This window comes from Zeus faber (assembly GCF_960531495.2).
Source record: "Zeus faber genome assembly, chromosome: 1".
Taxonomy (NCBI): domain Eukaryota; kingdom Metazoa; phylum Chordata; class Actinopteri; order Zeiformes; family Zeidae; genus Zeus; species Zeus faber.
In genome coordinates, this window is record NC_137193.1 from 13,297,243 (window position 1) to 13,316,012 (window position 18,770).

The window sequence follows — 18,770 nt, forward strand, 5'->3', positions numbered from 1 at the left end:
CTCAAGTAATGAGGCCACCATGATTTTCTGGGAGCGGTTGATTATTTTGCTCTGTATACTGGAAATGGTTTCAGTGGCTTTTGTGTGGAATTTGAGTTGTAATATCACAATTTACAATTTTCTCACTGCCGGCTTAGGTTGCTTTTTCCGTTATGTCGCTGTGTTAGGAGTTAAACTGGACATCGCTAAGTGAAAGTTGATATACTCCTTGTAGGGGCTTTAAAAACTGTAACCTGAGAATTGAAAATGCGTCATATTTCGACGAAAACTACTGAAGAAGAGAAAGAGCGGAGCAGTCAGAAAGGTGAAAATGCTAAACTGGGCCTTGGCCTCCTACGAAGGGGCAGAGGGGAAAAACTTGGTTTTCATAGGTATGGGAGAGACCCCATAGCAGGTTTAAATGAATGAAGGGGGAGACAGAAATGGTGAATAAAATCTCTTAAAACAGATGGAAAGTGATACAATTGAGCTCGACGGCGTGGAAGGTAGAAACGAGAAACTTCAAAACGAAACTTCAGACGGCCAACTTTAGGCCGTCTGAAGTTTCGTTTCTGCATTTCTCGCTCCACCTTCCTTGTTTTTTTGGGGTTTTCTTTTGCTGACCTTGAGCTTGTGCTCCTTGCGGTTGATGATGACGGCGGTGATCTGCTGGTCCATGAAGATGAGGATGGTGCAGAGCAGCGCGGGCAGCACGGCCACCAGCAGCGTCCACCAGGGGTTGTTTCCCAGCGGGTCCATCAGCCAGCCGCGGTTCTTGGAGGTCGGCTGCGGGAACGGCCCCGCCCGCAGTTACGAGTATGTGTGTTCAAAACTAGCTGATCAAGAATCTAGTTTGATCGTTCGAGAGGTGTTGGGCAATCACTAGCGACACTATCCCCCGAGTCTGACACACCTTTTTGTGTATTCTAGCTCAGGGGGTTTTCTCAACCTTTCTTCCTCTGAGACGCCCTCAATGAAACCTGATTCAATCCCTGTGCACTTGGAGGTCTTTTTTGTCTTTACCATGAAAATACAATAATAATAATAACTTTTGAAACTTGACTATTAAACTCACTCCTCAAATCGTCCAATGCCTCGCAGACCCCCCCCCCAGATCCATATCCACAACATGAAATCCCTCTTTTAGCATTGCATCTAGTTTTCTCTGAACCTTTGTGATTGATTTATGGTGAGTGGAATGACACTGTTATCTGACGAGACTTTGTAATACTTATGGAGGGTATTTCACAGGTTAACAGATCTCTTCAAGGAAACCTTCACAAGCTGAAATGTTTGACCCGACGCTGATCAATATTTGCATACGTCCTTGTTATAGCTCCTATATTTGCCTTTGTGACAGGCGATCCCTCACTCTAGAGACATGTGTGTCAGTGTTTCCCACAGAATTGGGAGTGCTTTTTTTGTTTCGTTCAGTAAGGAAATTGAGTAAAATAAAACTAATTTAAAAGGGCTGTCAATTCCACATGTTAATTTTGTCTGAACTATGGAACCCAGTTACAATGTGTAATTACTCTCCCTCATTGCGAGATTCTCTAAAAAGAGGAACAGCTCCCTCTGCAATGTCCCAGTTACGCATGTAGAGGGAGACAGGGGCGCAAAATTCACCCCAATCGATCCCTCCGAGGACACACAGAGGACCCAAAACGTACTTGCTTTCCTGATCAACGATATTATTTTCGATGGCTTCAATGCATGATCCGAACGACGGATGAATAGATCCTGGGCTATTTCTTTTATCCTTATTTTTAGCGAAAAAATATATATTTTTAGATGGGGGCTCTACAATGAAGAAAATGTAATCAATATGTTGCCATCAATGTTGTTATTGTGGCGCCACAAATAAAACAATTTATGGGAAACACTGTGTGTTCGAACAGATGCACACCTCAAAGCGATCAGGAACATCCAGTTTGGGAGAAGGGATCCCCATCAGGTAGTCCACCAGCACCATGATCATGATGGTGATGAACACAGCAAAGTCACTGATCGTCGACCGCACCTACGCAGTTAAAAAAAAAAAAAGACAGGCATAAATATATCAAGGCCAATTTTAACCTCCATGCTGTACTCCCATGACCGCCTTCTTTCAAAGACAGATACACGTTTAGAACTAGGAGCGGTTCTTCTACTGTTAACCGTTTGGACACTGTAACAGAGCAATATTCATTTAGATGGGAAATAGTATTCAGTCATGTATGCCCATCTCTCACTGTGCAGGACAATGAGTGTGAGAGAAAAGAGAAAGGGCCTTCAGTCAACGAATGGCTCGCGCACGCGCCGATAACTGATGTACGCAAATATTTGCATAAGGAGATGGAGAAACGTTGACACACAGGCACACACGGCCAGAAACCGTTTAAAAATAGCATCTGGAAATGTGAATTTGAGAAAATCATCACTACGCGATTACGGATGCGTACGGAGCTGGCGCGTCCGCAGCTTTAAAATGCTGCAAAAGGAAAATACAAAAAATAATGATAATAACAGAAAAACACACGCACGCACACCTTTGTGGGGAAGTATCTCTCCGTTTTGAACTGCTTGAGGAAGGAGGAGAGGAAAAAGGTGGTGAAGAAGAGGATGATGGACCAGAAGAGGACATCTGGGATGTAGGGCCCGTGGTGACTGCACGCCGGGCCCACAAACTTTCCCTGGAGCTGGTTACACATCTGGAAGAGAAAGAGAGGGACGGATCGTTGAGCTTGGGATGTGATGCTGTAGAAATGTCATCAGACTAGGTATACATGGTGTGAATGGAAATCTAACGCGTTGTTGTCCCCCCCCCCAAGCTATTTTCTCTCAGTATTGCTCTCAGTATGATTTCTCACTGTTCCAGATCAACGCCGGAAAAATCATTTCGCAGTTACCTCTAGGCCTGTCACGATACCTAGTTTGGTTGGACGATATATTATCCCTGTAATAATTGCAATGAACTATATTATTATTATCATATTAAGGCCACTTTTTGCAACTCATATAATGACAATATAATAGCATAATAATGCAAGTACACCCTTTCAAATACCAATGAACTTGATCATATTTCACATTGTAATGTAAATTTTCTAATTGCGACATAATTCCTTCCAATAACGTGTTTTCATTAACTTTGAAACGTACAACATTTCGACTGCATCATGTCATTTCGCTGACACTTTAGTTCAAAGCCATTTCCAAATATATTTTACCATAAGTTCAAATATAAGTAGAGTAGTTATGGATATAAAAAACAGACTGACGCCGCGACGCCGGCGCTGCGTCAACAGACGCGTGTAAACACAACGGGCATTATCCATGTCAGAAAAATGATCGAGGTCATGTCCATGTATCGTACGATAAGTAAATATAGTAATTATCGTGACAGGCCCACACAGGCATTCTTTGGCTCAGTCTTTTCATTATTTTCTGTCATATATACAATGTTACAATGTGGGATGTTCCTGTCAGACGTGGCCAAAGTGTCAAATAATGAGGTAAACTAGTGAGATTGGAATCGCTGTGAACAAAAGGCTCAGGCTTCCAACCGCTCTGAACGCGACTGTAGCTTTCCAACGGTTTTTACCACTCTTTGCATGAGCTGACGTCAGCTCGTCACTTGATTTCTTTCTATGGTCATCTGCTCCACCGGATCCGCTGGCGTTTCTCCAAGCTTTCTTTTTTCATTTCTACTATTGATTGATTTATTTATTTATTTTTAACGACATTGACTAATTGAATGAAACTAAAAAAAAACCCCCGCAAGCTTGAAGCACGGCGACGAAAGTCGGAAACCAAACTTTTGAATGAGGCCTCGTAGATCTTATATGAGTGAAGATTCAGCAACTGGGTTGATTGTTTCTCACCTAAAATTTGTTCAAAAACGGATATTGGTGGACTGCTACAGTGAAATCAGTGAAAGTTTACCCTGACTAAATACAATGGAAGTCATGCTCAAACCCCATTGGCTCACAGGACTAGAGGCCTCAGGAGCAGGGCTCGACCCTAACTTTTAAAAGTGGTTGCTGAAACTGAAAACATGGTGGCCATATTTAGTCACCTTATATTTAGAGTAATTAGGATTCAATGCAGCTATACGTCAGCTTAAAAATGAAAATGTGACATAAAAGAATGTTTAAAGGCTGTGTGACAGTAACTGAACAAAATTTGAAGCTGGTGTTTTATTTGATTATTTACAGAATTTGAGCGTTCAGAAGGGAAGAAACAGACAAGAGCTGTGAGAACACCAACTCCTCTGGTCAAACTTGATCACACTGATCACACCTTGTGTCTCTCTTACACCACATGTATATGTGACCCACCGTGTACTTGAGGGTCACATTTCGAAATTTGACATTTTTATTTTTTGTGGGAATCAAGCAAATGTTTTGAAGCTATGACTTATGAAAGATGAAGGTTTTGGAAACAGAAGTTCTGAGAAATCCTTTAAAGTTTTAGAAGCGTTTCCAGACTTTTGCACAAAATACACATTTAGAAACAATTGCTGAAACAAAAGTGCTTTAAATGGTTCCATTTGGATAGTGCCGTATTCCTTCAATGAGAGCATGTTAAATGTGTTTATTTTTAAATAATGTTTAAATGATTGATTTGTAAAAATATTGGAAAATACATAATTCAAGTTAAAATTTAATTTTAAGCAATTGTTATTTCATTCCAAGATCACGCTCACTATAGTAGCATGACACCTCTATTATTGGAACATTCGCATTTCCTGCATTTACTGTTTCATAACAATAACAGTTTTAAGAAAGCGGCACTTTTCAGATCGTGCGCATGAAAATAATTTGACCATCTTATAAAAGGGGCAAACCCGGTTGTAAAAAGGATAAAAAATAAAATTAAAAAAGGTGCACTTTGAATGGAATTCTAGGACTTTTTACTGTAATCAATATTATGGATTGCCACTTTATGAAATGCAAAGTACCACACAAGAAAGATGGGGCACAGCCTGGTGGATTGGAGGTCGCTGTGTGTGTGTGTGTGTGTGTGTGTTGGCCTCACCGACACATTGAGGCTGTTCCAGGGGATGGAGTCTGGCGTGAAGCCCGTCTGGTTCCACGTCTGGAGGTGGTTGGCTGAGGCGTTGGCCGGTGGAGAGCAGTGACACCTGAGACCAAGAGGACGGAGGGAGCGCTAGGAAACTATTCTACTCATAACATAGTCACTCGTTTCAAACCATTTTAGCTGAAATGCCAATTTTGGAGGAATTGTACACATACAGAGCATACTACCACTATTGGATAGACTGCTACACTTAATCCTGAGCACTTCAAAATTGTTCTGGACTTTTGTATTTATCGGGGCTCCAGACTGTGACCATTTAGTCGCACTTTTGCAACCATTTTTGGAGACAGTGCTACTTAATGTTATAACTAGGAGCACCACCCTGACTTGCCAAAACTGTATCCCAATGTTTTTTTTGTTTTTTTTTTAAATCATCAATCATGTGAAACACTAGGAGGGAGCAAGAATGTGTGTGTGTGTGTTAGGGCTGTCATTGGCCAAAAATCATGAATATTTCTTCTGAAAGGAACACATAAATGAATAAAGAATATATTCAAATATCAATTACAATTTTAAAATGTTACAATTTGACCAACTTTCGGGCTGTGTTATTGCGCGTTAGGCTTGGGCAATCGTGCAAAATTTAGATCGTCCAATAGCGGCCCCCAGCTCCCGCCTCCTCCCCCTCTGGGACACCATTGGGTGGGTACAGTACATTTGGGTTGGTTTTTGAAATAACTGGCAGGATTTTATCCTAATACAAGGGGGAGCGATTGTGTCCCCGTGCCCCATTCCTCCAAATAAAACTATATTTATTATTTTTTCGTTTTAGATGTATGGTATTTTACTTTGTTTCCTTATTGAACTACACCAAAAGAGGCACCGTGAGTGTCAGGAGCCTCTTCCAAGGAGCCTCTGGAGCCTCTTCCAAAACACTGCATCTGTTTGTCAGTTGTTTTTTTAGGATGTATATGGACATATGCGCGGAACATTTTTATAAAACATAATTCATATCTGTTGAAAAACTGCATTTTTCTTTTTCCGAATATTGTCTTTTTTTTTTTTTTTACAATTCGTATTGCATTTGACTATCGAACCATCATTTGACAGCCCTAGTGTGTGTGTGTATGTGTGCGTACGTGCGTGCGCGTGTGTGTGTGTGTGTAAATTACAGTAATGTACTGATCACATACTTTGTTTACAAGCACTGTTTAACTTATAGATTTTTTCTGTTAAAGCACTACTTCACTTTGTGACCTTTTCCCTTTCAAATAAAACAGCACATTGTTATTTCTATAAATGTTCTATTTATTACCAAAGCCTTTATCAGTAATACATTTAAGATGGAAAAAATATGAATGTGTTGCGTTGCATATTGATTTCAGTGGTGCTCCTAAATTTTATGCTGGTGCTCCTACAATTTTCAGTAGGGAGCACCAGTGCTACTAGTGTAAAAGGTTAGTCTGGAGCACTTTTTATTGTAGGTCACTCGTGGTAAGTCTGAAGAAAAAAAAGCCTTGGCCTCTTAAGAAGGGGCAAAGGGAAGGAATTTGAAGAATGTGCATGCCTTTGCCGAATCTTTGGCTTTAATCAGAAATACCGAGTGAAAAGTATGTCGAACAGATTAATTATTTAGGTATCACCATTTTGCAGGGAATCTTTCCATACTGAATTGGTGGGGTGTATCCATCAAAGTGTCACATTTTGAGAACGTACGAGTACAGCGTGAGGTTGTCCAGGTCATTGTGCATGTTGACGGGGTAGTGCTTCCCCAGGTGGACCAGCTTCTCCAGGGCCTCATAGATGAAGATGATGCAGATGAGCGCGGCGAAGGCCTCCTCCGTGAAGCGGGTGATGTAGCACACCAGGGAGCTGGCGTCGGTGGCGACCAGCACGAGGCAGAGGAAGGCCGTCCACAGGCCGATGCTGGTCCGCAGAGACAGGTAAGACAGGCCGTAGTCGCTGCAAAGGAAGAGGAGGGTGACTTCCACGGCCTTTGAGGTCTTCTGCTACCTTCTGTTTTAGTGTTCTTATATCTGTCCTTTCAGCACTGTTGCTCATCTGGTGCTGTCAAACTGAACTGGGCCTCTAAAGCCCAATGAGACTGTAACTGTAATAACGGGCTTAACAAATAAAACGTTCTTTATATACAAGTGTCATGTCTAGTATACACTAAAGGACCTTTTTTTTCGTTAGGACTGTCAAGTCCCACACAGATTTTCAAGATCTTAAGCTGGTCATGAGGAAATCTTAAAGATCGTTAATAGGCATTTAATTTGAGTTGGTTAGAAACTGATCAGTGCCAGACTAGTTTGGGACCCTTGTGAGAATATCAGGTTGTTTTCACATTACTTTAAATCTTGAGTCTGGGCCCCTATAGTGTGTGCTAGTGTGATCACTGTCGTGTGCAATACTATAATGTCTCTGCACTACTGGGAGGGGGAAAATAAATACTCTTCAAATGTGTGACGCTGCCCTTTGCTTGGAACCAAGTGCTTTTCAAGTCGTGTGGTGTATCCCTCACATAAGCAGCTCAAATTCTTTCAAATAAAGCAAATTTTGCTCTGGGTCAAACAGAGACCACTCCAGTTTTATGGTGAAGTGCAACAACTTGTGCCACCAACATTTAGAGAACAACAAATTAAAAAATCCACCACCAGGGGGCCCCAGAGGGGAGGAAGAACTCACGTGCAGAACTTGAAGAGGATCTTCTCAAAGACCAAAACAGGACCGGTGCTTCCAAGAATAGTGAGGGGCTGCCCGGCAAACAGCGAGTAGGCCACTCCTGTCAGGGACGCCCCAAATAGAGACTCTATGGCGCTCTGTCGGTGAAAAGGAGAGGGGGGGAGACGAGAGGGAATGAGAAAGGGAACGACGAGGAGGTAGAAGCACACAAACAAGGCTGGAGAAGGGAAGTCTGAGGGCACAACGGAGGAGGGAAAAAAAGTCTTGATTAAGCAGTCGCTCTGGAGCCGGGGAGAGACTGCTCCAGTGTTTCCACCCCGTCGACCTGTCGGGAGCCATATTGCAGCGAGGCCGTCGCCCGTTGCGTTTACTCAGACGAATCACACACGCCAGCGCGCAGACACAGCCTAAGCCAACAAAGAGCCTGGCCTAATAAAGACATCTGGGCTGTGTGTGTATACCGATTAGCATCAGCACAGAGAGAGCGTATAGAGAAGCTCAGAGTGTGACGAGGGATCAGTGTGTGCGCAGGGTGAATGACATCCTCCGATGGATCAGCAAAAGGCCTCGATACAGACTGAGGCTGAAAGCGTCCAGTGAGCTAGGTGAGCAGGTTCCAAGCTTAGAGGCTTTGTCACATAAACAAATAATACACCCTATAATGCCGTTAAGGCCGGGTGACGTAATGTCAATACCGTGATATTAGACTAGATATCGTCTGGGACTTGGCTTATCGTAATATATGTAAATGTTGTCGTTAAGGCTTTCATTTCAGTAAAGTCATGCAGTTTTCTGAACTCAGACCGTTCTAATCAATGCTTCTGCCTGCGTGGTCATTATCTACGGTACTAATCGTCTCAATAGTCCTCCCTAAAATATCTTCAGGTTGTCGATTTCCAGGTGTTGGACATAAGGATTGAAAATAAAACGGGACAATGTGCACCTAAGCCCATCGGCCTGTCCACCGTCAGTGGTTACGATTTTAAAAGGTATTGATCTACATTGATCAAAACCATATAAGATGGGAGGAAAATCAACCTGCGCTAGGAAAACAGATGTGAACTGCTCCTCCACTGATCACACATCAATATCACTAGCCACAGTTCTTTTATTGATAGTCAAGGATAGAGATGGGTGACTGCTGCTCATCGTTTTTACGCCGGATGGTGGTGTAACATGAAATGAAGATGTCGTCATAGTCAAAAACAATAATAAGATATGACCACCTAACCCACATTAAAGAATCCAGTGCATATTGTTTTTATATGGATAATTCTATATTATTGTGATAATACATTATATTTCCAAGCCCAAGACAAGGACGGTTTAAAGTTTTAATAATCAAAGACGGCACACGAAGCCAAATAATCGCAAAATAACAGGATTTAATTTAGTGAAATAATCCAGTGTACTGTAGAGACCTTAACAGAGAAGAGCTTGTTTCATCCTAGGGAACGTTATATAATCAAACTTTTCCCACTCTTGACATGTTTAAAAGTGCTTTTCAATAGAAAAGCACGCGCACACACACACACACACACACACACACACACACACACACACACACACACACACACACACACACACACACACACACACACACACACACACACACACACACAAATGTTTTGTAATTGTTCGATTGGAAATGTTTGATAATAGTAGAATATAGTATATTAATAATAATAAATATCGAGGAATATTAGATGCAACTAAATATATGCCCAGTCTCAAGGGAGCAGTCAGGAAGGTGTCTGGACACGGCCGCACTTTAACCTTCCACCACCAAACGCTGGTATCGCAGGGGGGCGGGGGTTGGAACTCACTATGTTGTTCTTGGTGGCCTCGCCCAGCAGGCCTCCGAAGGTGATGACAGGAGACATGCAGGCACAGTAGAGGAAGAGGATGGACGCCAGGCATTGCAGACTCAACGAATCCCTGATGTCGCTCCAGTAGAAGGGCAGCTTGCGCTTGACGTCCAGAACCAAGCCGCCGAATATCCTGTCAGTGAAAGATTGATTTTACGTCAGGCCGAACGGTACGATGGGCCCATGGAGATGCTTAAGTATCTTTACTAGGGTTGGGTGATATTGACAAAATGAGATGGCATGACATATTTGTTTATTTTTTCAATACCTCAATATAGATTATTTGACGATATTTTGGGTCTGACTGTTGGTGCTTTCATAAGACATTTATGAAGCTGGTAGATTAGAAACTAGAAGTTCTAAACCAGCCTATCAAGTTTAGAAAACTGCATTTTACTGTAAAAGAGGTATATGGAAATATTACGATCACCCAAATCCCAGACAGTATCTCCATCGATATGATCACAAAACATTGCCCTGCCTTAGTCTTAACCACAAACTAAGCCAGACATTTTATTTATTATTTTTTTTTTTACTATATTCAAGCTCTATCCAATTTCTCTGAGCATTAGCAGAGCAGCAGGGCCTGTGCAACCAACGCTAACAAGATTTCACTCACAGTAAAATCTGGGCACGTTGGGCGGTGATGTCACACATCGGCCTTTGTCCCCATACCCCCGCCCCCCTCCAGTTTACCACATTTCATCAATAGCCGTGGATGGATGAAGTGGGATGCATGCTGAGATGAACCATAGAATAATGGTCACACATGGAGTACAGACCTGTCCAGGCCTGCACACTGACCTCTATCCCAAAAACAGCCAAGTTATTAACGCCTCAGCCAACTGCGCTGCTAAGCTGTGAGTGCTTTCTGGGGAAGTGAAACTTCAGTGTTGTGTGTTTGTGTGCGTCACCTGTGTGATCTTGTCTGCCGTAACACAACCTCCACCTTTATCCGGCCATCCAAACCCACCATGCAGTCGGTGGTTGATGCACGACTCACTTAAATGACTCGGGAATCTGGAGTCACTGTGGCAACGGCTCATCAGTTTTGTTTGCGACGCGGTAACTGCAGCCAGGCACACAGGCATGCACCGGGACTCGAACCCTGATTCGCAAACGTAAAGAGCAACCTGCCCCAACAAACTCAGATTCAAAGTTCAGATTCAATGGGAGAGGGACAGACTCTTCGACTCGTAGACTAAGGACTAATTAATTTTGTGATTCATACACACAGATCATTTTGAGAGAACGAAGCTAAAAGAGATCCACACTTTACATTGTTCGGCTTTAATCAATGGTTTTGACATCTCTTTTGTTGTGGGAAGTCCACATCCACCAGAGCTGAGCCGGCTCTGAACATTGACTTGGGAAACAGAACGACTGTTTTTTTTAACCGAGTCACTCGTCAGGAACCGAATAACCCCCCCCCAAAAAAAAAACTGTTGAAGCTTTCAATGCGAGTCGTCAGGGCCTTTATCATCTTTTTCACTTTCTATCCACTTCTAACTCCATACGTTGCTCTTATGCAACCCCTCTTTTACCCTTCCCGCCATCCTCCATCCGTTACTCATGTCTTCCTTACACTGGTCTCATTTACTCCTCTGTCCCCTGCAAGCTCTCTGGCAGCGTGTGCTTTTTATAGCAGCGCTGGAGCGGATCTGTAAATAATGCAGTACACCCCTCGACCACACACACACACGTGTGTCTGTGCATGTCAATGTGTGTCTCAGGGTTTCAAATGAAGGCATTCTACGAGTGGAGCTCAAGAGGTTGGAGTATTTATAAACGTCGGCCTCGCCGGATTAGGGAAGCAGCATGCGGGAAGACGCGGTGTTGGGTCTGGAATTAGAAGTATGTACAGGAGGCTGAGACGCTAATGAACAGGACCTACCGCCACAGTTATTAGGGGTTGTTAGGAGTGTTATGAATGACTTTTTTGTATTTTTTTATGTAACAATTCATGATATGGTTCAAGACATCTCAATAGTGTAGATTTATCACACTTCACTCAACACTGAACATGCATAATGACTACGTAATGAACTTGCTTCTACTAAACATACATCAAACCAAATAATTTAATATAACTGTATATAATATATTTTATTATAAAATAATAACATTACAATTATGTTAATATTGATAACATACTAATAATATTATTTTGATATATATTTAAATTAAATAAAAAACGAAATTAAAATCTCAAAAAAAAATTTTTTTTATTAAAATCATACTGTTTTTGAATATAAAAATATAAATATTTGCTTGAGATATTACACATAATTTTCTAGTTGGGAAAAAATAACTCTGGGAAGTAAAGTCAGATCTCCAAAACAGCGAAGCGATGGGCTACAGGGCGTCCTCCTCAAGCACTTTATTTAGCACTCGAACCACAATTTTCCCGTCTATTGTTGGAGCGAGCGTCATCGAAACCGGAGAGGCACCGTCCGCTCATTCGTTTCAGTGTGGCGCTGCGCGAATACAACTACAACTCCCAGTAACGCTATGGCCGCGCATATTATATAGGTTGGGATTATGAGGTCTTATTTTGAGGACTGACCCCGCTGAATGTCTGCTCCACTCAGTGAAGGTGCCCGACTCCAACCGCCGGTTGCTCCTCGCGCACGCTTTGAATTGCGTTTTACAGGTTCATTATTTGCTGAGTTGAATTCTCGAGGAGGCAGACCATGGAATGGAAATCGGATCGGCACGACGATTGGCGACATAAGTCCTGTATCCGATGAGTGAATGTCAGTATCGGACCCATCTCTAATCGAAACATCTTCAAAAATGACTAACACATCCAATCTCAGAGCCTGTTTAGACACCACTGTGGTAAATGTTGTCATGACCAATTTTGGCCGTTATGGGAGAATATCCCCATAATTGATTTTATTGAATCCTGCCCAGCGATGGGACCCACCTGCCGGTCCTCTGCAGCTCCGGGCCAGCGTTGTGGTCGAACTCCTTCTCCAGATCTCCAGCCGGAGACGCAAAGCCGTTGGGCTGCGACGGCCTCTTCCTCTTCATCTGCAGCAGGTCAAAGGTCGTTCACTCAGCGTGCAATTGTCATAATCCTGAGAAGCCATCGGGTGGCACTCTCAGTGTGGCGGAAAACTACCGCCACAGCACATGAGTCAACGGAGATAAGTAGCGACACTTGGCCTCGGCGTTAAAGGTGCATAGCTATATTATTAAAGTTTAACCTGTAATAACAGAATTTTGACAAAAGCTATGTTTCAGCAGATTGTTTGGTCTTACATTGTTGGCTAGAAACATTTTTTTCCTTAATCTTTAACACCAGGAGTAAATGATCTCAATCTTAGCTGTGCGTGGATCACATGTTTCGATGAACAGTTATAAACCATTATTGAACAGTTTCTATTCGGAAGTTAAGATATCGAGATAGAAAGTTGTGGTTTGAAGAACTGTAAGAAATCCAACAATGTACTTTTGTTTTTGTTTTTTTTCCCCCACAGAATTCGGACAGATAAGTACATGTTTAAGGTTTCTTTCCACAGGTAGGTATGAACGTAAGTATAAAGTCAGTTGGGTTCATCCAGAACACGAAAGTGTAGGAGGTAAGTATTCGGTTCTGTGGTAGTTTTAGGGTTTTATAGACCTCATCAATTCAAATTTATACAATAAATTTGATATGCCTATTTGAAAGTGGCTGCTCTCCTTTCCCCTGAAGTAAAAATATAATGAATTTCCCTACATCTTGAATAAGCTCATAAAACGGAGGGTTTTTTTCATAAGCAGAAACAAGTGGATTTGTCAGTCAGACCAGTCGAGTCTACCTGAGACGGAACGTTCTTGGGAGGCTCGATTCGTATTGTTGGGTCCCACTCCCCTGGGGGCAGGACGGTCACCTGGTCCAGGAACTCATCGATACCAGAGAGCAGGTCGGTCCGGTCTTTGGCCTTGTACGCTACATCGTGGAATATCTAAAAAAGGATGAACAACGACCATCACACAAAACAAAGGCATCAAATTCCATCTATGGAAAATGAAGACATGGGGAGGTTTTATAAAATGTCCATGATAGGCGCGATGGAGAAATAACGACAAAATCCTGCATGCTTCCTCACATGGAGGCGAGAGGAGCATAGTCTACTTTTAAACAGAGCTAGTCCTGAAAAACCTTTCAAATCACATGTTCTCACCTCATCTGTCATTAGTGTTGCCATGGATCTGCCAATCTCATGGTACTGGGGTCCCTTTCCATGAGGACCCAGCAGCAGGAACAGAAATCTGGAAAGAAGGAACATGTTGTCGGGCAGGTAATATCATAGAGCTTTTTGCAGAAGGGGGGGGGGCTGTTGATAGTCAATTAATCAAATTAAATTGTAAAAAATTAAATGTAAAAATATCCAATATCCAATTTACGCAACAAATTTGAACACCTTTGATTCATAAAAAAAAAAATTGACGTCATGTTTTGACTGATGAGCAACTTCAACATGTTAATGGTTTAATGGTAGAAAACTTGAGAAAGCATTTTTTTTTTTGGGCAGTTGAAATGTAGGGTAGAAAAAAAGCTAAACATGGAAGTATGTGAATATGTGATTTCTATGCAAAATGCTCCACAAATGATTTAAGTGAGAAAAAAAAAAGTTCTATAGTGGTATATTTCCAAAAAAATTAAAAGACATCTTTAACCACGCGTTGGCAAAAAATACATTTCTCAAACTGGTATTTAGGCAGTGATCCTGACCTATCAGCCAGTTTAACAGTTTGATCATAGCATAGTGACGAAGCGCTTCATGGACTGTACCTGGTGGGAACGGGCACCTCCGTCAGGCCGGTAATGAGGACGGCGGGTGACAGTCGTACAAACGCGATGATGGGCTTCTCCAGGAAGTCCACCTCGCCGACCAGAACATTGGAGGCTTCAGCGCCGGGGGGAATCTTCTTCATGAAATTCATGTCCACCTGAAACCAACCCACCCAAGGAAAAACAGGATTCAGATAGGCACGAGTTACGGTGGGAAAAAGTGATAGGAGAAGACAAAACACAGAATACAGGACACGGAGGAGGGCGTGGGATTGCAAGAAACGAGGGAGGGGAGGGGCTACAACAAAAGTTAGTCGCTACACCAAGATCTAAGTACTGAGCAAAGATCGATATATATACACAATGCATTTCTTAACATCTCTTGTGTGGAGCACTACATTCTGCAGAAGAATGAAACATCTGCATCTTTATACAAGAACACCCTCCCTCGTGTATACTGAAGCCCTCAAGTGGTTTCGATGAGAGCTCTCCTCTCGGCAGACACGGTATCACAATTCACCCCGATGACTACTTCTGCCTTTGTACCATTTGATCTTATGGGCAACACGAAATGGCACGACGGGGATGATCGGCACATAGGAGGGTGATGTGTTGAAAGCGTGATTCATAAGCCCCCTGGTATGAGACCCAGAGGCTACAGGCCATGAGGCAAGTGATGGGACCCTCTGAAATGTCCTGCCCTGACAGCCCACAGTCAATGACAAACATGAACGACGGACCGGTGGGGACCTCGACCCGGGCGGGGATGTTTCTGTGCTCAGTACTGGGGTTAGGTTACCTTGCTGAAGTCGACACTGCTGCCGTCTCTACTGACCCCTGCTTTGGACGGCCTCCTCTCTGCCGACTTGCTGCCGTCCAAGTTGTTCGGGAGAGAGTTGGGAGACACCAGAGGTCCTGGGAGTGACATGGGAGGGCGGTGGAGGACGAATAGGAGGGGTGGGGGGGTCGGGGGGGGACAGAAGCGGAGATCATCAGTCTTTTTTGTTTGGGGAAGGCGAGGGGAAAGTCAGAGGCCTACAGACGATTTGGTCCATCTCCAACTGGTAAACATCTGCAGTTATTAATCATTTTTTGCAATTTTCTACAACTTTACGTATCCTGGTCCCGAGGTGAGGCCAGCTGCTCTAATGAAAATCCCTAAAACAGAGAGAAGGTGTTGAAAAGGGGTGCCTGTACCCTTTTCCTCTGCCTTCATCAGCGGCAAAGAGTTGAAGTCGTACCCCGCCGCCAAATTGGCAGCGCGCTTCAACATGGGCCATACAGAGCACAGGAAACGCTAGCACTTGGGGAGACACGAGTGTGGGAGATGAAATGAGGGTAATGTATGCAGATCAAAGTATATGCAACCGCACGCTACTCTCTGCAATTCTGAAGTGAACTTCCGATCCCCAACCCTGTGTTCTTTTGCGCTTTCACAGCACATTTCTCTCCGCGATAAATTGTCGGCCAAAAGTTAAAACAAGCTGCAATTCATGGATGAGGTGTCCGGTTCTGCTTCTAATGGCTCTTAATGATCAACTGCATTAGTAATAAACCTTGGCTAATTTCCACGAGCGTCTGTTCTTCTTGACTCGTTCCCTGGAGTAACCCCCGTGGACCGGATCGCTACCACTCGCATTCCCAGCAAAGCCTCTCGGAATAACGGGAGGATTAGTTGAGGCTGCACCCGCCAACGCGCTCCATTCAGGAAGATTAAGCCTGTGGAATGCTCACCCATACCAACCTTTTAAATGGCGGTGTCACTGTGTTGGCCCTTTCATATGTAAATGCAGAGTACAATATTTCTTTTTTTAACAAAAGTACTGGTATAAATTCTGCAGCTCGAGGCTTTTCAAATGAAAGGCAACAATTATTTGGTTGGATCATCAGCCTTGACAGGTACCGACACCAGTATCTGGATGGAGACTGCTTTGGTATATTGCACAACTAGGACCTGGTGTAAACGCTATTTAGTCGGGAAGAGCTAAAAACGCAGCCATTTTAAAGACAAATACGCAAGCACCAAGTTTAATTGGCTGGTATTACTTGGACGCTTAACTATAACAACGGCGCAGCTATAAATCTCTGGCGCTGAGTGAAAAATGGTTTCTAGGTACCGCTGCATATTAATAATTACCATTTAATTTACAAGCATCAACAAAAGACATCAGTTGCGGATATACCAGATACTGACTGATCTGCATTTATCAGGCAACTTTCCATGAAGGACACTGCGGACGTCAATCAGCTGGAATATCCCCAGCTAATGTGATGCGGCATTGCTGATTAATGGAAAAGATGGCATTTGAAAGCCGCCCCTCCACCCCCCTGTTGAATAACCCGCTCACTTAAATGGTGACGTGTCCCTCTTGGGAAACGCTGGATCTACATATTCCTAGTTAGGAGTAGAATTTCACAGGCTGCTTATCTATAATAAGCCGACCCAACCTTTCAGCTTCCCCTTCAGCACGGGTGTCACCGCTTCTCATGACCCAAACTTCCAGCGCAGCCATGTGCACGCACACGTGGGGCAAACATGCACACACATAAAAATGTGAACATAAACACACACACACAGGCTATAAATACAGGGCACAAGACCAGATTTGGGAAGAAGTCACTGCTGACGTCGAAACGACAGCATGTGCCAACACACTCCCATCCTCCCAGACTTAAATTTAGCATCGCTGCTGCCTCACATCGCCCCCTCCCAACCCCCACCGAGTGTTCATACTTTGGAATTGAGGAGGAATCTGAATATGGGAGATATGAAGGGTAATGCAGAGGATATATGGTGTCATGTTGCGTCCGAACAGAGATACGGACAGTTTCTCAACTTTTTGTAGCTGAGAGAAATGGCCTTGTGTAGGTGAGTTGTAGACGCTGGAGAGGGAATGGTAGGGCAAGGCAGGCAAACAGCAGATAGAATGAGACATTCTGGGTAGAACAGCCATGTAGGGACAGAGGGTGAACGGGTGAGACTCGAAAGGAAAGAGTGACGGTGGCTTGAGAAAACAGTGAAATTGGATGAGTGAAGAGAGAGGCAAACACCGAGAGGAAATTTATATAGTTGAGATAGAGAAGAGGATTGTTAAGATTGTTGGTAGGGCGGGGTTAATAATAATTACACTAAAAGCTATACCCCAATACGATTCAATTCTATTGTTTCGATTTAGTAAATTGTAATATTGATACTTTTGTCAACTAAAGCAGGAGAGCATTTCGCTTTAGTGAACAATTTTTGCACAACCTCACAAAAATTTAGGAATTAATTCATTTCATTCAAAGCATTATTTATTTCATTATTTAATAAATTTTTGTATCAAATGAATAAAAGCACTTGGGAATTGTATTTCCGTTATTTATTCTGTATTTTTTTTTATAGAAAGTTCCATACAATACTGAAAGTTCAGTGAAGCAATGTTTATCTTCTTCACAGAAGAATAGAATAATTTAAATATTTCATTTCTGTATTAGAACGACTTTGTTTCATGAAATATTTTTGTTATGCATGTCATAAAGTACACTGAATTGTTACTATGTATAAAAACGTCATTGTATCGGTATTGAATCGTATCGTTGCCCTTTGTGTCAAAATCAATCGTGAGACCCCGCCCCATCACCCAGCCCTAGTCGTTGGTGACCACAGCAAAACAGAAGACAAGGCCGGAGCGTGAACCTTCCGGTGGGTTATTGATGAGATGGCGTCGGGGGGGGGGGGGGCAGCGCCGACATGCTAGTGCTAGTGTTCTCTGCTCAAGCCGTGACTCACACTGGCAGGCTACACAGATATTTGCCTTCTAGCGGCAGACGCTGGAGGCCCTGGGATGACAAGGACCCCCGCCGACCGGGCTGCGGCGTCGCGCCCTCCTCTTCCTCCGCAGAGACCGGGTCCTCGTCCTCTGGGGGCGACACCACCACCTCCGGGATGCCTCGGGGGCCGGGGTAGCGCTGCGGGCAAGGGGAGGAGCGGCGGTGGGAGGGGGGGGTGTTTTGGGGCGTGGTAAGGGGCGACGGACCCGGGGAGGGCCCAGTGTTGGAGGAGGAGGGCAGGAGGTGGTTGAGGAGGACGGAGACCCGGGATTCGCGCCGCTGGGACAGGTTGGAGACCGGGGAGGAGGCTGCCCCCGGCTTCTGGAGGGACAGACGGGAAGAGGACAGGCCCTCTCCTAACGGGAGACAATGGTGAAGAGGAGAGAAACAGGAAGGAGGACAGGGAGGACGGAGAGGAAGAAGAAGAGGAAAGGGAGGGATGGAGCAAAGAGGAAAAACATAATGAGGTAGGAGTACAACGGGGAGATGGCTTCAGGAAGACACGGCAGAAGGGATGAACAGCGGGAGCATGGAAGGAGTGCAGAGAGAGAGAGAGAGAGAGAGAGAGAGAGAGAGAGAGAGAGAGAGAGAGAGAGAGCGAGAGCGAGAGAGAGAGAGCG

General features: G+C 43.8%; 1 protein-coding gene across 7 annotated transcripts in view; it reads right to left on the bottom strand.

Annotated features, from left to right (window-relative positions):
- Positions 1-18,770, bottom strand: part of LOC307240953 (sodium bicarbonate cotransporter 3-like) — a 59,526-nt gene that overhangs the window by 8,952 nt on the left and 31,804 nt on the right. For 4 of the 7 annotated variants that reach the window (XM_080014878.1, XM_080014880.1, XM_080014875.1 and 1 more), the window contains exons 7-19: positions 18,135-18,506; positions 15,137-15,252; positions 14,338-14,495; positions 13,727-13,814; positions 13,361-13,507; positions 12,484-12,590; positions 9,513-9,687; positions 7,690-7,823; positions 6,718-6,963; positions 4,999-5,104; positions 2,508-2,669; positions 1,886-1,999; positions 604-765 (exon numbers count right to left, since the gene is read on the bottom strand). In XM_080014878.1, coding sequence (XP_079871004.1) covers positions 604-765; positions 1,886-1,999; positions 2,508-2,669; positions 4,999-5,104; positions 6,718-6,963; positions 7,690-7,823; positions 9,513-9,687; positions 12,484-12,590; positions 13,361-13,507; positions 13,727-13,814; positions 14,338-14,495; positions 15,137-15,252; positions 18,135-18,506 — 2,087 coding nt within the window. The remainder of the gene's footprint in view (positions 1-603; positions 766-1,885; positions 2,000-2,507; positions 2,670-4,998; positions 5,105-6,717; positions 6,964-7,689; positions 7,824-9,512; positions 9,688-12,483; positions 12,591-13,360; positions 13,508-13,726; positions 13,815-14,337; positions 14,496-15,136; positions 15,253-18,134; positions 18,507-18,770) is intronic. The other 3 variants (XM_080014877.1, XM_080014881.1, XM_080014879.1) reach the window with 2 other exon arrangements.